This window comes from Amia ocellicauda, chromosome 6, assembly GCF_036373705.1.
Source record: "Amia ocellicauda isolate fAmiCal2 chromosome 6, fAmiCal2.hap1, whole genome shotgun sequence".
Taxonomy (NCBI): domain Eukaryota; kingdom Metazoa; phylum Chordata; class Actinopteri; order Amiiformes; family Amiidae; genus Amia; species Amia ocellicauda.
The window spans coordinates 40,630,105-40,652,832 of record NC_089855.1 but is presented as its reverse complement, the minus strand read 5'-3'; the positions used below and the strand labels follow the sequence as shown (position 1 = coordinate 40,652,832).

Below are 22,728 nucleotides of genomic sequence, written 5' to 3'. Positions count from 1 at the left end.
ACGATCAATGCACTTCTTGAAGTTAACATTTAGCCACTAAACCAGAGACTACCATACTGCCAAATCATGGCAAACCGCACATGACAATCATGTGGTATGTAAAGTGTTTATTTAAAAAAAAAAAAAAAAAAAAAAAAAAAAAAAACCCAACCACAAGCAGATTTTTAAAATTTTATTTTTGTATTGAACATCTCAAATTAGCCAGGAGCCAGATGGAAAGCACAACGATGCTCAAGCAGTCTCCTCTTTGGCCAGCCGGTCCTTCTTGAGTGGTCCCTGCAAGAGAAAAGAATCACTCATTTAACTGTAGCTGTACACTATTAAATCTCTATTGGTCTTCAATGGCCAGTCACAAGGTACTAAGCTGTAACAACTGCACCAATGAGTGATACAAGGAAGCAAGTCAACTTAAAAGGAGAGAATGTCCCCAGCCAGATAACAGGAAAGGCTGCGTATAACACACAGCTCCCCTGTATCTCGCGGGGGTGGTGGATCACTGTAGCACTGGAATGGAACCCAGTACCAGATCACAGACTGAGTACAGGTTACGATCAGTGCAGAGGGTGGGGGGGGGGGACTTGAAGGTAATACAGGAGGGTCCCCAAGAGCTATGAGTAGAGGTTCAGCACTGTTAAGTCCCCTTACAGGGAGTTGGAACATAAAGATGCAAATGTGCGTGTGTGTGTGTGGAGGGGGGCTCTTCAGCCCCCCAGTCAGCTTCCACTAAACATGCCATGCTTGCTTTAAAGCCCACTCACCACCCCACTTCAAAAACAATATTAAGCTACTGTGACTCGGCCTCAATAAAAGAGGAGCAAGGGAAGGACCAGAGAGAGAAAAAAATAAGATAAAAGATATGGGGGGGACGGGGACTAGGCCAACACTGCCTGGGGGGCATCTCCAACTACAGCTGCATCAGGTCAGGGGTTGAGACACTCATTAATGCAGTTTCCACTGGTGGACGCTTAAACCGGCGTCCGTGTTTTGTGGACGGTTAACTTGCTGGTGCTAGACGTGTACATAAGCGCCGTCCCGCCCCCTGAGGACATGATTCACTTTCAGATTTGGAGGTGACTTGACTTGAGACACAGGGAAGAGATCAGATGCATTGTGTCAGAAGATATAATCTCAAGTGCCGTGTGCGATCACAAAGAAATTGCAGTTTTATTAGCAGCATGGAGTGAAAACCACATACAGAAACAATGACTGCTTACAGTTAATATCAGAGTATTAAAAACTTGGATTTCACAGGACCGGTGCAGTGCCGTGACTAGTTAAAAACAAACTGAAGGATAATAAATCGGATCATAGCAGCCGATTAATATTTTATGAACAGCTGGACGGTGTTTCAGGCTGTGTTTTGTGAATGGTGTACAGGACAATCTGCAGACAATCAGTATGAAGGAGAACACGATTCAGTTAACGTGCCCATTTACAACATAAATTAATAAATAAATAAATACAGCAGATCTGGGTTTCCCCTCTAATAAATGCATCCATAAATGCCATGACTGAGACACAAACACTTTAGTTAAATTAAACCTGCTATATTGTATCTGGATTATTAATAGTGAAACGTGTGTATTTTGTTTAAACTGTAACTTGCCCTGGTTAAGGACGTCTGATAAGTAAATTAAAATACAGCAAGTAGTATCATTTGTAGTTACAAATCTGTAAGAATAAATTAAGGGAGTCGCACTGTGCCGTTTAAAAAAAAATCTACTAGCACAAATTACTATAATAACAATACAGATTTGATATTTATTATTGTTGCACATGGAACCGTATTCTTATGTGAACATGCTTGTCTGAATATAATGTCTACATATTTAGCTCTTCCCAATATCTCTGAACAGAAACGTGTATTTATTACGCGGTTTACAATCATGTAAAACACAAATAAAACCGACACAAAAGTCCTCTCCATGTCAGGCTGTGACACTCGTAGTGTTGTTCTCCGTCTCGGTTTTAAAAATGAAACCGAAACCAAACCCACAGTCGCTGCTCCTCCCATCAGAGGGACGGACTTCACAATGGCCTGGTTTTGCAAAAAAGGCTCTGGGACGCGTCTGAGGACGGACGCGTCCGGCATGGCACGGATGCTTAAGCCAGTGGAACCAAGGGATTAGACAAGGTTATGAAGTGGTTCCAATTTGTCAGCCAATGCCCATCATAAGGATAGAGACCATAGTGTTATTGTGAACAGGGTGGACTGATTAACCTCCTCATTAACTGCCAGGGAATGGAGCCCCCCCCTCCATACACTGCCCACCACCATAGTGGGGGGGACAGACTCACCATGAACGCCTTCTTCTCCTCAACAGTCTGGAAGCGGCCGTGCCCGAATTTGGAGGTGGTATCGATGAACTTGAGGTCGATCTTCTCCAGAGCACGACGGCTGGTCTGCACCAGCAGGGACTGAGTGAAAGGGAGGGAACAAGAGTCAGCTGGAGTGGCTCTTGGTAAGCCAGGCACGGTGGGTTATAGAGAGTCTTAAGGCTGGCTTATACTTCTGCATCTGCGTCTCTGCGTACATGCGCAGGCGTCATACGCAGATGTTATCACAGCTGTCTGCCAACATACTTGCAAGCAAGAGTGACATCCATAGGGGGCAGTATCACATTAACAATCTACAGAAAACTAAACCTGATTTCTATGGTGCACATACAACTATGGGTTTAAATTATCACAGTTAATAACACGTTATTTTACTACAAAAACTACACGTACACACAAATTGCATCATGTATGTGCAGATTATCCATTATCTTGCTATAGTTGGCTAGAAACTTAACACTAGAACATACATACACACCTCTGCATGTGAATTTTTCCTGCATATCCGTTCTTATAGGTTACTATACATTTGAATTAGATACTTATGGCATTTCTGCCGTTAAGACTCCTCAAAATTAATGAGCTAAAAATACGTTCTTCTCCAACCACCAGACCCACAGTTTATGCGATAGGCTATAGCCCACTGAATAATATACTATGGCCGACAATATGGGCTTTGTAATCAAATTAGTAATTGTGAAAGATTTATAAAACATGTTGATTGAAGAAACTAAATGATCGATATATGATGTGTAGCAAATATTGTATTAGATTTGTACTCTATATCGCGATCGTCTGATCGGCTCAGCAAGTTTCTAACTTTCATTTGGAATTCGATCCTGATCATGCTGTAAACCCGGGTCTCTGGATCAATGTCTTGATCAGTCACCAGTTTGATCATGAATGCTAATTGTTAATTCCATCCACAGAAAGCAAAAGTACATTTTACCTTTCATCCAAAATTGCCACGCACAAAATAAGTGGGCATTTCAAGGGATAAAATGTGAATTATGTTCACGAAATGTGAAGTTTGAGGGACAAAACGCTCATTATGTGGACAAATTAGTTTTGTGGATGCATTTTAAATACTTTGGCATGTCACATCCGTTTCTCTGCAGCGGCACCTACACAGACGCATCGCACAAGTCACCCCAGCACTAAGCGATTGGCCGCAGGTCTTGGAATGGCTGAGCAGCAATAGATCAGCACTTGCATGACGCACTGTTGAGATTTCAGAGGCGTGCGCGTCAGTGGGCCTCTGCAGGCTATACTTACCCAGAAACCCCTGTATCACTACACAGAGACGCATACATGTACCTACGCAGAAGTATAAATCGGCCTTTAGAGAGCCAGGTGCGGTGCTGTAGTCAGTGCAGTGAAAGCAGGCTGCAGGTTTACCTTGCGCAGAGTCAGCACTCTCTTCTTGGTCCCAACCACACAGCCCTTCAGCATCAGGAAGTCATTGGTCACCTCACCATAGTGCACAAAGCCACCCTACAGAGGAGAGGGGCATTAACAATACAAAAAAAAAAAAAAAAAAAAAAAGCTACCCTCCACAAAAGATGGGACAGCAGCATAATGCACAGGATACAGCCAGCTCTTCATCCTTCCCACCCCAACAACTTCCCCATCTCACCAGTGGGTTGATGCTCTTGTCAGACAGGTCATACTCTGTGGCTGCATTGCACTTGACCAGTTTTCCATCCTTGGTGTGGTAGCCCTGACCAATCTTGTAGATCTGGGGGGGGGGGGTGAAGAGAGAGAATTCAAATTAAAACCAACATTCAGACAAAGAAAACAAAATCACTCACATTAAAAAATAGGTCTGAACAGAAAATCAGACACCCATTACCTTCTTGTTTATTTCTGTGCGGTGGTGGTAGCCCTTCTGGCCAGCCCTAGCCACAGAGAACGCCACACGGGCAGGATGCCAGGCTCCAATACAGGCCACCTTACGCAGCCCACGGTGAGTCTTCCTGGGCAGCTTCTTAGTGTGCCAACGGCTGGTCACACCTAGCGGGGGGGGGGGGGGAAAGAAAGCGCGAGAGAGGGAGGTCAGTGCCTATATCCCGGTCTAAAAGCACTACAATTCCTATGTTTGACTGCAGAAGCAGTACACTTCTATATTGTGCAGGGTGCCATTCTAGGTGCACTGGCATGTTCTCAGAAGGAAGGCAGCATGGAAAGTCTCCTCACAAGTGTCGGGCGCCCTGCCAGGCGCAGTGTTCCATGGTCTCATCACCGATCACGCCAACTCAACTGCTCCCTGCATTACCCACAAAAGGGCAACTGAGCATTTTCTACTGGACAGGTTGTCACCCTGGACAGTTAACCCAAAAACTTGACTTTTTCCAATGAACCCCCACATTACCCCAAAGTATTAAAGCACCATTTTACCCCCAGGGTAATCCCTAAAACTTCCCACTAACCAACCAGTTAGTCCAAACCCACTGAATGCTGTTCATAAAAGTACTATTACTGCAGCAAAACTTGGAGCTGGGGAATTGTGTGACTGGCTGTACCCTTGTAGCCTTTGCCCTTGGTGACTCCGATGACGTCAATCATCTCATCTTGGGTGAAGACATTGGCGATTGGCACAGACTGCTCCAGCTTCTCACGGGCCCAGTCCACCTTGTCAGATATGGAGCCACCATTCAGCTGGATCTCCATCAGGTGAGACTTCTTCTGGCGCAAGGGCAGCAGACGCATCTGAGAGAGGGAGGGAAGGAAGAAGGGAGAGGGTCACGAAACCAATTCTCATGGCCTTATTGCATAGCCTAGGTTTTCTTGGCATAAGCGTGCGAGTATTGGCATGTTCTCAGAAGGAAGGCAGCATGGAAAGTCTCCTCACATGTGTCGGGCACCCTGCCAGGTGCAGTGATCCGTGTTCTCATCACCGATCACACCAACATACCACACACCGAGCAGAGTAGTACACGTTTCTTTTAACAGGGCTTACCTGCGTGTGGGCAATGATGCGGATGACCTGGCAGTACTTCTTCATGGATGCAAAGTCCTTCTCCAGCTGCTTCTTGCCCTCCTCATCCTGCCACTTCTTGCAGTACTTGGTGAAGGCCTTCTTCTTGGACTTGTACCTAAAGGATGGGGGGCAGTGAGGAATGGGGGAGGAGCCCAGAGATCAGACGAGGAAGAGGATTGGCACCACCCCTTCATGGCTCACGAAGAGCCAGCGGAAGGGTGAGGTGCCCCCACTGGCGCCCTCTAGAGGCAGAGAGGCAGCTAGCAGGGGGGCTCTTGGCACAGCATCTCAGCTCGGACGCAATAAGCCAGCGGAGCCCCACAGCTCATCGAGACCTAGGGGAGGCCTGAGAGGAGCTGCTTCAAGGGGAGGGAGTGGGGGGAGGAGGGTAATCGTTAATACACAAGATACCAAATCTGGAATAAAAACTGAACCGAGATAAGGTACTGCTTTTGAAAAGGTGACTCCCGGATGTCCAAAACTAGTCCTAGCAAACAGAACCCTAGACCAGACATTAAAATCTTGAATTAATTGCTTCCTGAGCTTGCAATTCCAATCCCATTTAGATTAAAATACAGCATACTGACTACGGCCCGTTACATGTAAATCACCAGAGTGTTTGAGCCATATTACAACCCCCACCACCCCTTCCAGTTGTGATGTGTTCAGGAAGCAGGAATCCCAGCATTGATGCCCCAGTAGGAAAGGGGACACTGGGACAGGTGTGGGCCGCTCACCAGTTCTTGTAAAAGCGGCGCTTGCACTCATCGCTGATGTGCTCAGCGAACACGGTCTTGAAGGAGCGCAGGCCACGGGGTGTGTGCACGTAGCCCACCACTCCCACCACCATCATGGGTGGGGTCTCCACCACAGTCACGGCCTCCACAACTTCCTTCTTATTCACCTCTGTGGGGGAAGACAGGGGTTACAATCAAGAGGCAGGACTATCAAGCTTCCACTATAAATACAGGGTTGGGGAGGGGGGGGGCGGCAGCCTGGAGAACTATAGTACAGTGGGGTCTCCAGGCCTGGGGAGCTACAGTACAGTGCCCTGGCTCTACAGGCTGCTCAGAAAAAAATCGACACTCAGCAGGGGGGACTCGAGGTCACCCAGTCTGTCCGCCCGTCGATAGGATCATCACAGACAGCCTGACTCAGACTAGGGGGTTGAAGGGATCAGTACAGCACAAAACCAAATCAATGCTGACATTGTAGCAGGTTATTCTTAGCTTAGTACCCCCCCCCCATCCTACACCATCTTTTTAATCAGTCCAGAACAAAAAGATTTAAAAGTATTTCCACAGTAGGCATGTTAATCCACTCAAAGGTTAACTCCAGTACATTACCTTGCAAGCTTAAACGTTATGTCTTTTTAGTCAACAAGCAATGTAGCCAAGATTGTTCACTTTAAAATGCATATTACTTCCAAGTACAGATTCAGGAATTAGAACTGAATTCGGGCGCAATTAATCTTCAAAATTGAATTGCAAATGAAGAATATGAAACCCATTAAAAGGTACTCACTGGAGCCAGGTCGGTCCACCTCTCTCACGATGTGGGTCATGCCAGCCTTGTAGCCCAGGAAGGCGGTGAGGTGCACAGGCTTGCTGGGGTCATCCTTGGGGAAGCTCTTGACCTTGCCGCGGTGTCTACGACTTCTCTTGCGGGGCAGGAAGCCCAAAGAGCCGTGACGAGGGGCCGAAAACTTACGGTGAGACTGGAGGGGGAGAAAGTGGGGTTAAAAACACCAATGTTTAAACAAAATAAACGCCATAGACAAATCAACCATATTTCGTTTAGAGGTGGTGTCTTTCCAGCTCGAAAATAAACGAGCTTCGATGAAAAGCTTATTCAAGTTACAAAGCCACTTTCGCGTAGTCTTATAGAAAGGCAAGTCGACAACACGTGGGTTGTCAGTCTGTGGCGCAGAGGCGAATCCATTATAACCTCTATACATTATACCTTGTATATAGCCTTAGAAGGTAACAAAAGTTAAAAGCTGCAAGGAACACAATTAACTGCAAACCCGACGCAATGGCCACTTGCCTTGGATCTCCCCGTCTGTACTTCTATTCGGACGAGAGTCGCCGCAGTAAAGTTTCGGATGGGGCCTATACGGACATGTAGAGACATGTCTGGGCTTTTAACTTTTGTTACCCATTATGGCCATATACAAGGCCTACACATGGTAAGACTGGAGAGGATAAACCGTATACACCGACTAAGATAAAAATGAAACCTTGGGTATGGGCTTATTATACGGTACTGGGAGAACCGTAACTACCACCATCTCAAGAAAATAACTCGGGTGCATTTGGTTGCGGCCTACACAAAATCGTTTCAGTTGTCGTCAATACTGTACCCACAAAAAGCGAGCACTAACGTACAAGTTAGGCGGAGTATAGAAATGAAGAATAAGATCTTGCCGAGGAGGACGGCATTTGGTACCGACTATCACAACTGCAGCCGCACTGCCTCCATTCCGTACTCGTGTCCCGGCATCGCTTCCAATTGCTTGCGAGACACATACATACAAGACACCGTGCAAAACAGAAGGGGCGTTTAAAGTAAACGTAGCGTTAGGTCTTGAATACCGGAAGGCATTTTCCGCTCCGACTCACGATTCATGATCCGTTGTACACGGTATAACCCAGCTCTTAATACTGTAGACACCTGCACAAATCCTCTCCGCCATTTTCAGACCATCCCTTTACCATAATCAATATAAACACCGCCCGAGCCAACATACGATGTAATATACCCTACACTGTACAAAGTGTATATTGTTAAACGTTGCCTGAGTATCACTAGACAGCTAGGCGACAGGATGGTTGCGATATATCACAGATGGTCGATCCACTTTCTAACAACTGCCTGTACATACTCACCATCTTCCCTCCCGTCCGATTGAAAAGAGAATTTGAAAGTGACGCCGCCTCTTTTTATAGGTACGTCACTGCGCACGGCTCCTCGACGCGAGGGGCGGGGATAGAGCAGCCGGGTACTTTGGTCGGAGGTCCGGGTGATAAATGTATGTATTTTGTTTATTTGTTTAATTTTTTACCATTACACAGATGCTGCTCATTACACGTGGACTTTGATTGCACTGTACAGTGGGTTGTTTCAGTCAGCTAACTATGAAAACCATATACTACATCAAGCACACAGACTGTAGCAATCTGATCTGTTTAGTTATACCCCCCTTCTCTGAGCTGAGCCGCTTTGACTTGAAACAGGATTCTAGCAGGACCTGATGTTTTTAGATGAGTTGTGTGTGAGGACAAAATGTGTAACCTCATTCTTTATTTCTGCTACCTCTCTGGTTAATATCATAATTCTTCTTGTTGTATTATAGGTTAAAACTGTCAGAGCATTTCCACCCCTCCATCAGTCCTTAATAATTTCAGTTTTACAATGAGCTGCGGTATTGTTTTAAGGTATTCCAATGTATTGTATGCCATTGCACTGTACTGTACTACTACTACTACTGCTAATAATAATAATAATAATAATAATAATAATAAACACTATTGTTTGGCATTGTACTGTACTGTAATAATTATACTGTACTCTCGTCTTGTACTGTCCTTTATTGTATTATACTGCTGTGTATTCTATTATAGTACATTATTGAATTTCACTGTTTTGTACTGTAGTGTATTGTGCAGTACAGTATTGTCTTGTACTGTATATTGTACTTTATTTCAAGAGTAGTAGTGGTGGTGGTGTTACTCCTGCACTTTGACTGTGTTAATATAACCCCTTCTGTTACATCAGCAAATTCTGCCTGCTCTGACCAACTGCACACAAGACTCTTGCTTTGTGTTTTGTACTGATTCTGATTCACTGTTAGTGGAACTGGTGCTGTATATTGTACTGAATTTGCACTCCCTGTGATATGTAATGTTCTGTTCAAATACCAATTTTGCAAATAATAATAATTGCAGAATTGGTATTTGTGAAGCCATAGTATTTTAGCAGTTTAGTAGCATCAATTGTTTTGCAGGGTTATTATATAATTTGTGTAAATTGTAAATTGGAATTTGTAAAATTTATTATTTTGAATTGCTTTGTTTTAGTTAAATTGAATTTGTAATGATTGATGCCTTGTACTTACTGTATTTTTGCACTTATGTTGTAAGTCGCCCTGGCTAAGGGCGTCTGACAAGAAATAAAAATAATAATAATATATAACCATATGAAGAATCAATCAATCAACTTGTATTTGGTATAGCGCCCTTCACAGGGTAGCCACAGAGCACTTTACAGGTTGAAAACAGACACAAAAATAATGGTTTATTTAACCATAAAATAAAATAAACCATTAGTCACGAATGAGAAAAAAACAAAAACCCCTATGGGTGGCAGGTTGTTATAAGATAAAATACATCTCTGGGGTCCACGGCTTATGGGCTAGGCATAATGGTTACCTCCTGTCCACGCAGTACAATTCTATGATACAGCAGCAAGAAGATCAGAAAATTAATCATTGGTGCTGCTGGCTGTGGTCTGCCCTCTGGTGGGGGCACCTCGCCAGCCCTAGATGAGATGGATCATTAACAGCCCTTGGGTAGCTATGACTATTAGCCTTCTGTGTTGAACTGAAATTTAAGCATTGCATTTATTTATTTATTATTATTATTATTACTTGGCAGACGCCCATATCCAGGGCAACTTACAACATAAGTGCAAACAAAGTGAAAAAATACAGTGAAGTACAAGGCATCAATCATTACAAATTCAATTTAGCTAAAACAGCAATTCAAAATAATACATTTTACAAATTCCAATTTACACAAGTACAGTAAGTGACTTCCTACATCCTGGACGGTGAAAGCTAAGTGCTGTCAAGATGTAGGGTCACCATCAAGGGCTACGGGAAAGGGAGCAAAGAGGAAAACAATCAAGAACGCGAGAAGCATAATAAAACTGTGAAGTGCTATCTAGCAGGGATAGAGGACTAATATTACAAGTGCTGTCGGAAGAGATGCGTCTTGAGTAAGCGCCGGAATGAGGTCAAGGACTCTGCTGTTTTGACTTCGGTGGGCAGGTCGTTCCACCATTTAGGGGCCAGGGATGAGAAGGAGCGGCTCTGGAGGAAGGAGAGTGGAGAGGAGGCAGAGTTAGCCTTCTGGCACTGGAGGAGCGCAGTGGTCTGGAGGGGATGTATGGAGAGACGAGTGACTGAAGGTAGCTTGGTGCAGTGTGGTCAAGACAGCGGTAGGTGAGGGTCAAAGTCTTGAACTGAATGCGTACCGGTATCGGGAGCCAGTAGAGGGAGCGGAGCAGCGTGTGCGAATTGGGGCAGAGAGAATACCAGACGAGCCGCAGAGTTGTGGATGAGCTGGAGCGGCGGGTAGTGGATGCAGGCAGGCCGGCCAGGAGGGAGTTGCAGTAGTCCAGGCGGGAGAATTTAGGAATTTATGCATGTCTTTGATTGATTGATTGATTGATTGATTGTCAGTTACTTCTGCAGAGCAACCAAGGGCGCAATGATGAATTGACCTCCCCCTCCAAGCAACGCCCACTGTCTCTCTAATTAAGGAGCAGAGCCCGGAACGCGCGTTCATAGCACTGTGTGAGGAGAAAAGCGCGATCGCGCGCAGAGGCGATTTGACAGGAGCAAAGCGCGTTCTGGAGCACACGGGAACGCGCAGCCATCTTTTCCATTGGAGACCCAGAACCACCCCCCTTCTCCTTCTTTCTCCATCCCTCTCTCCACCCTTCCATAGCAGGCTTGAATATTATGAGAGAGAGAGAGAGAGAGAGAGAGAGGCTACTAACGTATTCTCGAGAATCCGCGGTGCCTGTTGGGTTTCGGTTAATGTAAATCACAATTACATCAAAACAAAACGCGGCACTAGATTATAGCTGTTGGTTCACACGAAGAGGTTGGAGGACGAGGGAGAGAAGGAGAGGACGCGTTCAAAACAACCGCAACCGCAGCCAGAATAAAAATTGAAAAACACCGTATTATTAGACATAAAAAATAAATAAACACCCAATCGGTCGAAGATGGAAGGAATGGCATACGGCGCGGGGAAAGCAGGGGGAGCCTTCGACCCCGTGACATTCTTCCGACAACCGTACACCATTCTCCGGATTGTGTCTTGGGTAAGTGCCGCTACATTTTCATGAATACATAACGATGATAATTACCATAATTAACAATAGCCTGGACGCGTTGTGTTTGGAGGCACAACACAAACACAGACACAGACACACACTGGGAATGTGCGGCTGTGCGGCTCCCCTAAGCCCGTACCTGACATTGGAAACAGCCTTGATTGAGGCTTCGTTGGTTATTATTATAGCTCGTATTATTGAAGCGCTTGGTCACAGGTGCAGCACGGCGGGTTTAGTGTATTAAAGGAATAATGATTTTAATATAGTGGTGCTGGAGCAGGAGTAAAAGGAATAGAATGACAGCCGACCGTTGGAAGAGAGAGAGAGTGAGAGTGAGGAGGACGTGAAGGATGGAGAGAAAGAGAGAGAAGGGGGTTGTTGTGTTTTTCGTTCCACCAAAAAATACAAATGTGACCATTGTATAAATAAAACCACGGGGCGAGTTGTGTGTGTGTGTTGTGTTTTGGGGGTGGAGGAGAAATCTGTCTGTAGTGAAGGAGGTGACCGTCTTGATCAGAGCAGACTTAACCACACACGGGTTAAAAATAGCGGGGGAGGGGCGGTGTTATATTTTGATAGGTTTCTCATATTATTCCTTATTTTGTATCATCATGTGGCAATAGAGAGACAGAAAGAGCGATGGGGGTGGGGTGGGGTGGGGTAGGGGGGCGTTTGCCGCTTGGCTCCCCTCTACTGCGAAACAGGTGCAGTTTAGTTGCTCAATTGTGGTATTTAAAAAGAAATACACTTAAAATAAGTGAAGTGAAACACAGTGGCAAATGCAGGGGCCGAAAGAAGGGAGAGAGAGAGAGGGTGAAAGGGAGATGCCTGCAATCTGTATACCAGCGCGTCTATCGGCTAGTGTTACAGTTTATCACGGCTCAGCGCTCTCTTGTACGGGCCAAAGTTGAATCACACCTTGTCACTCATTATTATTATTATGATGATGACTATTATTATTCCTGCTGCGGTTGATATACCTAACGACGTCGGTGGTTATTGCCTGTATTATCGTCATGTCTGCTTGCTTCACTGTGGTAGGCTGGGAGTGTATTAGGCCATAAACATTTACACAAACCGTGAGAGAGAGTGAATTAGTTAGACGATAATTGATCATTATTATTGTTGTAGTGGTGCTGCTGGTTCTGATGGTTGTGAGTTGTGGTACGTGAGCCTGGCCTTGTCTCCAGTGTCCATGTCTCGCTGACAGATAGTGAGAGTATTGGGAGTGCGTGGGTGTAGCGCCTTCAAAGGTATATATAAATATGGCCTTTCAAATAGTTTCAGCAGTAACACACACCATTATGACCACCTGTCCTCAGATGCACCTGTTCTCACTGCACCTGTATACCCTTTTCCCTGCCCTGCTGGACACTACAGTCCCTGTCACAACAGCGTCCTCAACCTGGGTCACCCTTCCCCTCAGTACCAACACAGGTGCCAGTGTTGGTCAGGTCTGCATTCTCACATTGTGGTTCCCAACCAGCGGGCCAGATCTCTGCAGTCATTGTGAGTTGATGTGCCTGTATCTTTGTCTCTGTCAGTGGGTCAGATCTGCAGGAAGCCACAGTGCTCTGTGCCTCTCCTTTTGTCTCCCCCTATCTAATACTCTCATACACACACCCCTGTTAGAGAATCTCACTATCCACTGCCCCACCCACGGTGATGCTGTTGCTGTGTTCAGTACAGTTAATCACAGGAATTTCTCTTAGCCTTGCCCCCACCCCTGTAAGAAAAAGTCACACTATGCCACTGGGTCTCCATTGCTGATCCTGGAGAGATACTACAGTACAGTACAGCAGGAAAGACACTGTATTAAGCCACTATAGTAACACAACTGCAGTAAGAGACTAGTTAGACACTATAGTAAGACTATATATAAATACATATTCATAATTATGAAAAAAAAATTGATAACGGTGATGATAATAATAATAATAATAATAATAATAATAATGAAAATTGCCTTTTTTGTTACATTTCCTTTGACTAAGATGGTTTGAAGTGTGTCTCACACACTATCCAGTTTAAACAGTGTACACCAGCACTGCAGGGCTGGCCACAAGAATCAGTGGGGCTCCAGGCCTTGGGAGGGTCAGTGGGGCTCCAGGCCTTAGGGGGTCAGTAGGCTCCAGGCTTGAGGGGGTCAGAGCACCGTGGAGTTACAGTGCTGTGCAGAAGCCTTGGACACATGCAGGGGGTATAACATGTTGATGTTCTGAGCATCACCAATTTTGCTCAGTCTCTGTGCTGTCTCCAACTGTGAGAACTCTGACTGTGATTACGAAGATGAAAACACAACAATATGGGAGTGAGACAGCTGGGATCATTCGAGAACTAGCAGGAGGCTCTGGTGCCATTGTCCATTCAGCCATAGTACAGAGGATCTAATTGAAGTTAGTGTCTGAGACAATGAACGACTGCCACTTATGGGGCTGAGCTGGGAGCCAACAGTCCAGCCTGGAGGAGTTCAGTTCCAGTCTAAAGGTGCAGAACCTGCAGTGGTGGAGGGAAATGGCTGGTATGGTGACTACAGCCAGGAACACACACAATTGAATACCTAGTGCTGTCTTATTTCAGTCAGACATTCTGTGTCTTAACAGTGTTTTTGCATTTAACACAAAGTTTTCATTTCCTCACACATCACAATAGAGAAATGGAAACTGTCTAAGACTTTTGCACAATAGTGTACATCAGTGGCTCTTGACCCTGGTTCTGTGCCCCTGTCCCCCATCCCCCTGGTTGCTGTCCCAAGCAAGCTCTCTGCTACTGAACTACTGAGTTTCTAAAATACATTTATACTTATCAAACGGTCCTCCCAGTGGTGCTGGGGTTGGCACTGTTGCCTCCTAGCTCTTGGGCCCTGGGTTCAATTCTGGACCCTTGGGTATGTCTGCCTGTGTATGGTGTTCCTCTTCTCCTCTGTGGGCTGCCTGGGTTTTCTCTGGGGGCTCTGGCTTCGTCCCACAGGCCAGAGACAGACTGCTTAGGGTGATTGGCTACTATAGATTGCCCTGTAATTAATTGTGTGTGTGTGTCCATCCTACTACAGTCTTACTACTACTACTACTACTACTGCTAGCAAGTGCATCAGGAGCAGTGACTTCTGTGGTAGTGTGGGTGTCAGTCAGTCAGTTATTCTGAGCTGTCAACATCAACTCCTCTGGACCCCATACCTGCATGTTCTCCCCTATTGTCAACTTGAAAATAAAACTGAAATTTCAGTGAGAAACCTCACCTTGTCTGGATGCTCACACTCATTTGATTCTGGCAGAGACATATTTATTCTTACCTTCAATTTACCTTTTCTCAGCTATCCAAACTGTCCATAGTGTCCCTGTGCCTGTCGGAGAGCACAGTGCGCTGTACAAACACCGTAGCCCAGGGCTGGAGACAGTCAGTGAGCACTCAGTGTGACAGACAGTCAGTCAGTCAGTGTGTCAGTGTGTTGATGAAAGAGCAGAAATTACCAAATCTGCACAGTGTTCAATTGGCTTCTTCCTTTACCTTTTCAATTGCTGACATCATCACAATTATCATTCTACCTACTGCAGTCCACACAGTCTGGGTCTGGGCCTCTATACTATACTATACTATACTATACTATAATCCAAACAGCTGGCTCCAGTCTGGGACAGTATACTATACTCTACTGTACTATACTATAGTGCACACAGCGCTGGCTCCAGTCGGAGTGTATGTGTGTGTTTAAGTTTGTGTTTCTGTAACTGTGTGTATGATTGGGAGCACGCCCGTATTTCTGAGTGTGTGATTGTGAGTGAGTGTGTGTGTATGTGTGTATGACTCTTGCTGTCTGCCTTGTGACTCAGAGACTAATATCTGACAGTCACTCTCTCTCTCTCCATCTCTCTCTCCCTCTGCACACAAGGTCACAGAGATTAGAGCAGGAGGATGGAGGGGGAGGGGTTGAGATGGACATGGAGCTCAGGCAAAGAAAGGAGTAAAGAGAGAGAGAGAGAGGGGGGAGGGAGAAAGAAAGAGGGAGAAGGGAAAAGACTTGCCTTGTCTCATGTAATAGTTCACAAAAAGTCTGCTGGAGCTGTAGTGTATTCAGTGTATTCCGTGTCACTGTGTTAAGTATCTCATTGTCAGTGTTTTCAATGTCAATGTCACAGTGTGTTCAGTAGCTGTGTTAATGTGTTCAGTGTCACTGTCAGTCCTTAGTAGCTGTGTCACAATGTGTTCAGTGTCACTGTCACAGTATGTTCAGTAGCTCAGTATCACAGTGTGTTCAGTAGTTCAATGTCAGTGTGTTGTATTCAGTAGCTCAGTATCACAATGTGTTCAGTGTCACAGTGTCACTATATATTTTTAGTAGCTCAGTGTCACAATGTGTTCAGTGTCACTGTCACAGTATGTTCAGTAGCAGTGTGTTCAGTAGCTCAGTATCATAGTGTCTTCAGTATCTCAGTTACAGTGTGTTTACTATGCTATACTACTCCACATATTACCATAAGCCACTGCACTGTACTACAGTTTACCACAATGCATTCTACTACAGTATACCACCCAACACTAGACTACTCTGATTGGCCCAGACAAGCACTAGCTTATCTCTCTGTCCCTCACAGTGCCAGCAGAAAGCAGCAGCCAGACTGCCATTGTGACGGAAGCAGTCTGATCACCATCACCCTGCATTCGCTGACACTGAGAGCTACAGTACAGTACAGTACAGTACAGCAGGGTCTCCAGCCCTGGTCCTGGAGAGACACAGTACAGTGGGTATCTTGCTTTGCTGTACTCTATTTGCTGATCTTTCTCAGATCTGTACTGTAGATCATACTGTTGTTACTGTAGGTGCTGTCATATGGGTAGGCCTGCACTAATTACTGAAGGTCAATACTGTATGCTGTGGGTACAGCTGCTGAGTCACAAAATTGCATTGCCATTTGTGGATGAAAGCCCTGCTCAGGAAATAGTGTCCTCTGTAAATTCTTCTTCTTCTTACTCATGGCATCTCACATGGGTTGGGCTTTTAATTCAATACAAAAAAATAGTTTTACCCCTACTCCATTACACACACACAGACCCACAGAAACAGACTCTTGCACACAACCTTACACACACACATTTTTGAACTCGCTCCTGCTCAACAGGGCCCTTCTGAATGTCACAAGATCAGGATTCCCCCCCGTCTTACCCTGAGGTGGCCTCCACAATGCCTGCTTTCATTATAAACACAGCCTCGTGATGAGGAAGGCAAATGGTGGCAGGGGGGTCAGGGCTGGAATTAAGAGCCGAAATGGGAGGAGAGGAGTGGAGCAAGGGATGGGCGCAGCGGGAAGAGAGGAGATGGCAGAGGAAAAGGAAACAAACACAATCAGGCACTTAATGCAAAAAAACAAACAAGTAACAACCAAATGGAACAAACATAGATTTTTAACATGTGGTAGTAATGTGTGCTCCTTATATTCCATATATTTATGTTATAAGTTGCAAATATAGGAATTTGTAGGAATTTACATTTCCCTCCCTTTCTATTCCTCTCTCCCCTTCTCTCCACTTCCACTACACCCCCCCACACCCCCCTCCTACTCTCAGCTCTTCTCTATCGTGGTGTTTGGCTGCATCTCCAATGAGGGCTACGTGAACCGGCCCAGCGAGGTCGAGGAGTTCTGCATCTTCAACCGCAACCCCAGTGCCTGTAACTACGGCGTCACCATGGGAACCCTGGCCTTCCTGTGCTGTCTGGGCTTCCTGGCGCTGGATGTCTACTTCCCCCAGATCAGCAGCGTCAAGGATCGCAAGAAGGCCGTGCTGGCAGACGTGGGCATGTCTGGTGAGAAAGGGTGGGAGGCGGAGGGTGATGGCTGGTGAGGGAGAGAGGAAGGAGGGACCACAAGAAGGCTGTACTGACTGATGTGGGCATGTCCACAGAGAGAGAACGAAAGGGGGGTGCGGTAACAGGTGGAAGAGAATGTGTTCACAATGTGATATAATGTGCTAAGAGCTCTCTCTCTCTCTCCCCTCACTGCTCCCTCCTCTACCCCCCCTCTCCCTCTCTCTCCTCTCTCCCTGCAGCGTTCTGGTCCTTCATGTGGTTCGTGGGGTTCTGCCTGCTGACCAATCAGTGGCAGGTGTCCAAACATGAGGACAACCCCCTGGGGGAGGGGGCAGATGCAGCCCGGGCAGCCATCACCTTCTCCTTCTTCTCCATCTTCACCTGGGTGAGAACCCATTTCTCTCTCCCTCTCTCTCTCTTTCTCTTCCTCTCTCTATCTCTCTTGCTCTCTCTCTCTCCCTCCCTCCCTCTTCCCTAATACCACTGTCAACTAGCAGTGTTGCCAAAACATTTACACAATATATACATACCTGAAAATATAATATTTCACAAAGTTTAATAAATTAGATTAATTAAATTAAATATTAATAAAGTAAAAGATTTAATGGAAGTTGAAAACATATTTAAGAACAAGATAAAGAAAAATAAATAAGTAAATGAAAACACATAGACGTTTCTTTTTTTCCATTAGCACAAAAGTAATACGAGAATTGATCAGAATAATCTGTGCTCTTATGCAGAGTGTCACAGTGTGCCCTTAGGCTGTGGCAGGCAGTTACATATTGGGCAGCCAGAGTGTCCCTCCCCTAGGAGGACTGACAGTTTTTTCTGTGTTTTCCAGTTTCAGATAATTTCAATGAGCATTTATTACTTTATCAAAGAATACTTCCCTAGTTTGGGCATATTTATCTCCACCACTCCTGTCTCACATTGATCAGAGGGTACATTCTCTCCGGGCAGCCAGGTCTGCTGTTGCTATCTGTCTCTCTCTCCTTCTCTCTCTCAAATTCAATTTCAATTCAGGACAGGGCAATGGGAACAATAAATACAGAAATTATGCATTTAACATATAAAGACATTTTGCATAAGATTGTTGTATCTGGAGTTTGCCTCTCTGTGTGGCAGGCAATGATGTGTTGCTCCACTGTCTCCTCCCTCTCTCTCTCTCTCTCTCTCTCTCTCTCTCTCTCTCTCTCTCTCTCTCTCTCTCTCTCTCTCTCTCTCTCTCTCTCTCTCTCTCTCTCTCTCTCTCTCTCTCTCTCTCTCGCTCGCTCGCTCGCTCGCTCGCTCTCTTTGACCCCCTGTCCCACTGGCTCTGTCTCTTGCAGGGAGCCCAGACAGTGCTGGCAGTGCAGAGGTTAAAGGGTGTGTCTTTCGAGGAAGAGTACAACAAACTCTTCACCAGCCAGGCCACGCCCCCTGTGGTCTAATCCATGTGCATTAACCATTATCACTAAACACCCTAACCCACCACCCCCCATTTCCCTACCATAGAACAGTCAAAGTCTTAGAGTGGCATTTTATTTACATTGTATGTATGGATGTTGGAGGCTCACGGGTGGGAGGGGGCACAGCGGTGCTGATGCCACCTGAAGGGGGGAGTGGGTTTTTTTCTTAACTGTATTTGTATGTGTCCAATCTCTTACACTCAACTTTTCTTCACTTGCAGTCCAAAGCAACAGACTCTCGATAGCGAAAGCCCTCACTGTATTATCTTTCCAGCTAACCAAGTAACATTGTGGCAACCTTGCAATAAAATGAACCACAGAACCAGGTGACGTTGTGGCAGACATATGCAGACTCCAGGGGTGATGTTGTCAAAACTTTCCAAAACAACATTATGAATTGACATAGATAACTGAAGAGAAAAAACTTAAAAAATATTCACCAATCAAAATACACAGAATAATCAGTAATGACACAAAACATACTGTATATGAATTTGTGAAATGATATAGTTCTGCTTTGATGTGTGTGGTTCCAAAGTGGGCGCCACACTTTTTCTCCCATCGTTTGTATCAGAACTGAAACACAACCAAACTTTTTTTAACCAGTTCAACAATATAAAATCCTATGGTCCCCAGTGTACAGAACTCTACAGTGATGTCATCAACAGGCGCCAGAAAAGCCTGGGGACTGTATTGTCCATTCTGTGAAATAATGATGAAGATAATGATGACTCTCTGAACTCAAAACTTTGTTTTCTTTGTTTTCATGGCTGAGTACCATCACACATCATTATTTTCATGTCCCCTACCCTCCTCTCCCCTACTTACTTTCATGTCCCCTTTTCTCATCCTATCTCTCCCTGTTCTTAAAGCAGCAGTGTGCTGGATGTTAAACACTGAACACACCAGGCACCCTAGGAGGTTTCTGTATGTGGGGGGTGGAGTGGGGGTGTGTCCTTGTCCTCCTATCACGGGGGGGTGAGGTGTGCGGACCACTTCCTTGGTGACTCTTCTTGTTTTCACTAATGCTGACTCACTAACAATCTTAAATGACAACACTAACCAATTGCTCTCTCTCTCTCTCTCTCTCTCTCTCTCGCTCTCTCTCCCTCCCTCCTTCCCTCCCCCTCTCCCCTCTAAACCTCACCTCACATACCCATACACAACCCCCTATACACACACACTCACATACACACACACCTACACATCCACACTTGCACACACTTGTCTGTGACCCAAATTGACATAATGCTAACCCCTAATCTGCATGCAAATCCCTCTACCTTCTTCTCTCTCTCCTTAACCTCCCACTCCGATTCCTTCCTTCCTTCGTCCCCCTTCCTGTCTCTCCTACTTGTCCCACCCTGTCCATGCCCAACCTCTTTACCCCCCTCCTCAGGCAGGGCAGTCCTTCCTGGCCTTTCAGAGGTACAGGCTGGGAGCAGACTCGGCGCTGTTCTCCCAGGACTATACCGACCCTAGCCAGGACGCCGGCACCGCCCCTTATACCAACTACCCCTCTGGGGGAGATGAGCTAGCCAGCCCCCCTCCCCTCTCTGCCGCCCCCGGGCCCGGTCCCTACCAGCCTGGCCTGGATGGCTTTGATGGCTCAGCGGGATATCAGCGCCAGGACTACTGAGGAACTAGAGGGGGGGAGGGGGGGAGAGAGAGGGAGAGGGAGAGGGAGAGGGAAGAGAACTAGGGAGGGAGCATAGAGGGTGGGGGTGGCAGGGGAGGGGGTAGTGGTGAGGTAAGGGATGCTGGGGGGCCTGGGGTTGGGGGGGGTGCAGTACAGTGGTTGGCTCTACCATTGTGCCACAGTGGAGTCCTATTGGAGCTCAACAGGCCTTCACTGGGCTTTACTACACTGGGCCCTGAGTGCACCTCCTATACCATGATCGGAGTCTCTGAGGCTGATTGGTACCTATAGTACATATATCTATAGACTCTGCCACACTGGGACCAGCAGTGAGCTCTACAGCCCCCCACCCCTCCACCTACAGAGGAGTAACCTAAGAAACCTAATTCTGTCTGGCTTAAACTACTGCAATACTACCTGTTAGAGATACACACACTCTCACTCAGATACACACATTGATACACACACACAGATGCTTGTAAAGCACAAAACAGAGTCGGCACAAAAACACCCCAGGAACAGGATTTCAGTCACTGTCGAACCTCATCCATAAAGCCAGTACTGCACCAAAAAGAAATCAATGACCCTGATGACACTGCACCAATAACCCCAATCAATAACCATACCAGACTGTCTCTGTGGCTGTGCTCGGCCCAGCACTGACTTCTGTGGTTCAAAACTCCAGCCAGCGACACCTAACCAGCTCCCATTGACACTACCCAATTAGCACAGCATCGCACAGAACTGAGGCTACGTCACAGAAATAGAGTGTGTCACCCCTACAAAACATGAGGCAAGTAAGAGAGACACTGGGTTATTGCTACAAACACAGTCTATAAGAAAGACAGAGTGGGTTGCTACTACAGACACAGCCAGGAAGAAAGACACACCGAGTTACTAGGACAAACACAGGAAGAAAGACAGTGAGTTATTGTTATAAACACACAGTTAAAAGGAGATGGGGTTAGTGATATAAACACATATTTAGAAAGACAGAATGGGTTTCTAGTACCAAAACATAACCAGTAAGACAGGTCTTGGTAAAATACCAGCAGAAAAGATACATTAAGTGCTAAACTGAGTGTCTTCAAAGCCAGTAACTAAAGATTTTACTTACATGTGTTTATTCTTAACACAGTACAATTCACTGTCACAGGCTATGGCAGGGGTCTCCAGTGGAGTACTGTACTTTAGTGTCTCTTCAGGACCAGGGCTGGAGACCCTGCTGTATAGCATTACTAAAGCATTCAATCACCTAAGACTTATTAAACCAACCTTAAAATAACTTAAACCTTCAAGAATATCTTAAGAAGAGGATTTAAAATGATTCTTCACAAATTGTATATTTTGTGGCAGCAGATTCGCTTCTGTAATTTAACACTATTTTTTAAAAGCATAATATTAATTAAAATATACCATAGGTAAGAAATGTATGAATCTGATACTGAATTTCATAGATAGCTACAATCCTTAAAAACCTCTATCTATCTCTATATATATGTAAATCTGTATCTCAAAGTATATTAGTGTTTCAAGAGAGTATATATGAGTTTTATTGTAGAGTTTATCTTTATTAATAAAACAAATGATAGCTTATTGAATTAATTGTGTGACGTTCGGTTCCAAACCAGTACATATGTTTCTTTTGTATTATTATTATTATTATTATTATTATTATTATTATTATTATTATTATTATTTCATTTGCTTTTTGAGAATATTTTTTATTTTGGGATAATAATACATGCTGAAAATATAAAATATTACAAAATATGATATGTACATACATATACATACATCTATCTATTTATCAATCTATCTGTGTGTATATATATATATATATATATATATATATATATATATAAAATAAATCTTGTGACCAAAATACTACACTATATGGATTTTAGGTAGGATTGTGTGAGATTTCATGTGTTGCTATAAACTAAACAACCATGTTAAAATGTTTTCAATGTATTTTCTATGTATGTATGTATGTATGTATGTATGTATTTGTTTTTATTTATTTGTTGCTCAGGCTCAAATGTAGAGTAAAAATTACATTGGTAGGGACAAATAATAAAATGCTACACTGTCCTAATTGGGAGCAACCAATCACAGGAGGTTTGGTAGGAGGGGCCAAGTGATGCCACAGTGTTGGTAAAATGTCACAATTGGTTACGGTCCCTTACTGCAGGGGAAGGCCAAGCCAGCTACACAGCACTTCCTGATTTGGATGGCAGGGGTCTGGCAAGGTGTTAAATATTGGATTGGAGTATAAATTGACAGGGAGTAAAATTTGGAATGGACTGGAAGTGTGTGTTTGTGAGTGTGTATGAGGGTGTATGTGTGTGAGTGTGGTGTTCTCTATCAGTAGTGTCTTTTGTTGAAGCACAAT

General features: G+C 45.0%; 2 protein-coding genes and 2 non-coding genes across 5 annotated transcripts; 1 reads left to right on the top strand and 3 right to left on the bottom strand.

Moving 5' to 3' along the window:
- Positions 1-158: 158 nt before the first annotated feature.
- On the bottom strand, positions 159-8,288 carry rpl3 (ribosomal protein L3). Its single transcript, XM_066707160.1, has 10 exons — positions 8,206-8,288; positions 6,842-7,034; positions 6,055-6,223; positions 5,297-5,432; positions 4,860-5,046; positions 4,190-4,350; positions 3,974-4,075; positions 3,736-3,831; positions 2,299-2,418; positions 159-276 (listed from the first exon to the last, which is right to left on the bottom strand). Exons 1-10 carry the CDS (start codon positions 8,206-8,208, stop codon positions 232-234), a joined length of 1,212 nt encoding a protein of 403 aa, XP_066563257.1. The 5' UTR covers positions 8,209-8,288; the 3' UTR covers positions 159-231.
- On the bottom strand, positions 4,494-4,587 carry LOC136752102 (small nucleolar RNA U83B). The gene has a single exon (XR_010817267.1). It is a non-coding gene; the product is annotated as a small nucleolar RNA U83B (small nucleolar RNA).
- Positions 5,149-5,242, bottom strand: LOC136752103 (small nucleolar RNA U83B). Its single transcript, XR_010817268.1, has one exon. It is a non-coding gene; the product is annotated as a small nucleolar RNA U83B (small nucleolar RNA).
- Positions 8,289-10,893: 2,605 nt separating the features above from the next.
- Positions 10,894-20,368, top strand: syngr1b (synaptogyrin 1b). 2 transcript variants are annotated; one of them, XM_066707158.1, is made up of 4 exons: positions 10,894-11,431; positions 17,006-17,243; positions 17,486-17,631; positions 20,094-20,368. In XM_066707158.1, the coding sequence occupies exons 1-4, from the start codon at positions 11,333-11,335 to the stop codon at positions 20,331-20,333; spliced, it is 723 nt and encodes a 240-aa protein (XP_066563255.1). In that variant the 5' UTR covers positions 10,894-11,332; the 3' UTR covers positions 20,334-20,368. The 2 variants fall into 2 exon arrangements, with proteins under 2 accessions (XP_066563255.1, XP_066563256.1); XM_066707159.1 differs by lacking the exon at positions 20,094-20,368 and adding an exon at positions 18,575-19,038 and having other exon boundaries at positions 10,897-11,431.
- Positions 20,369-22,728: the final 2,360 nt, after the last annotated feature.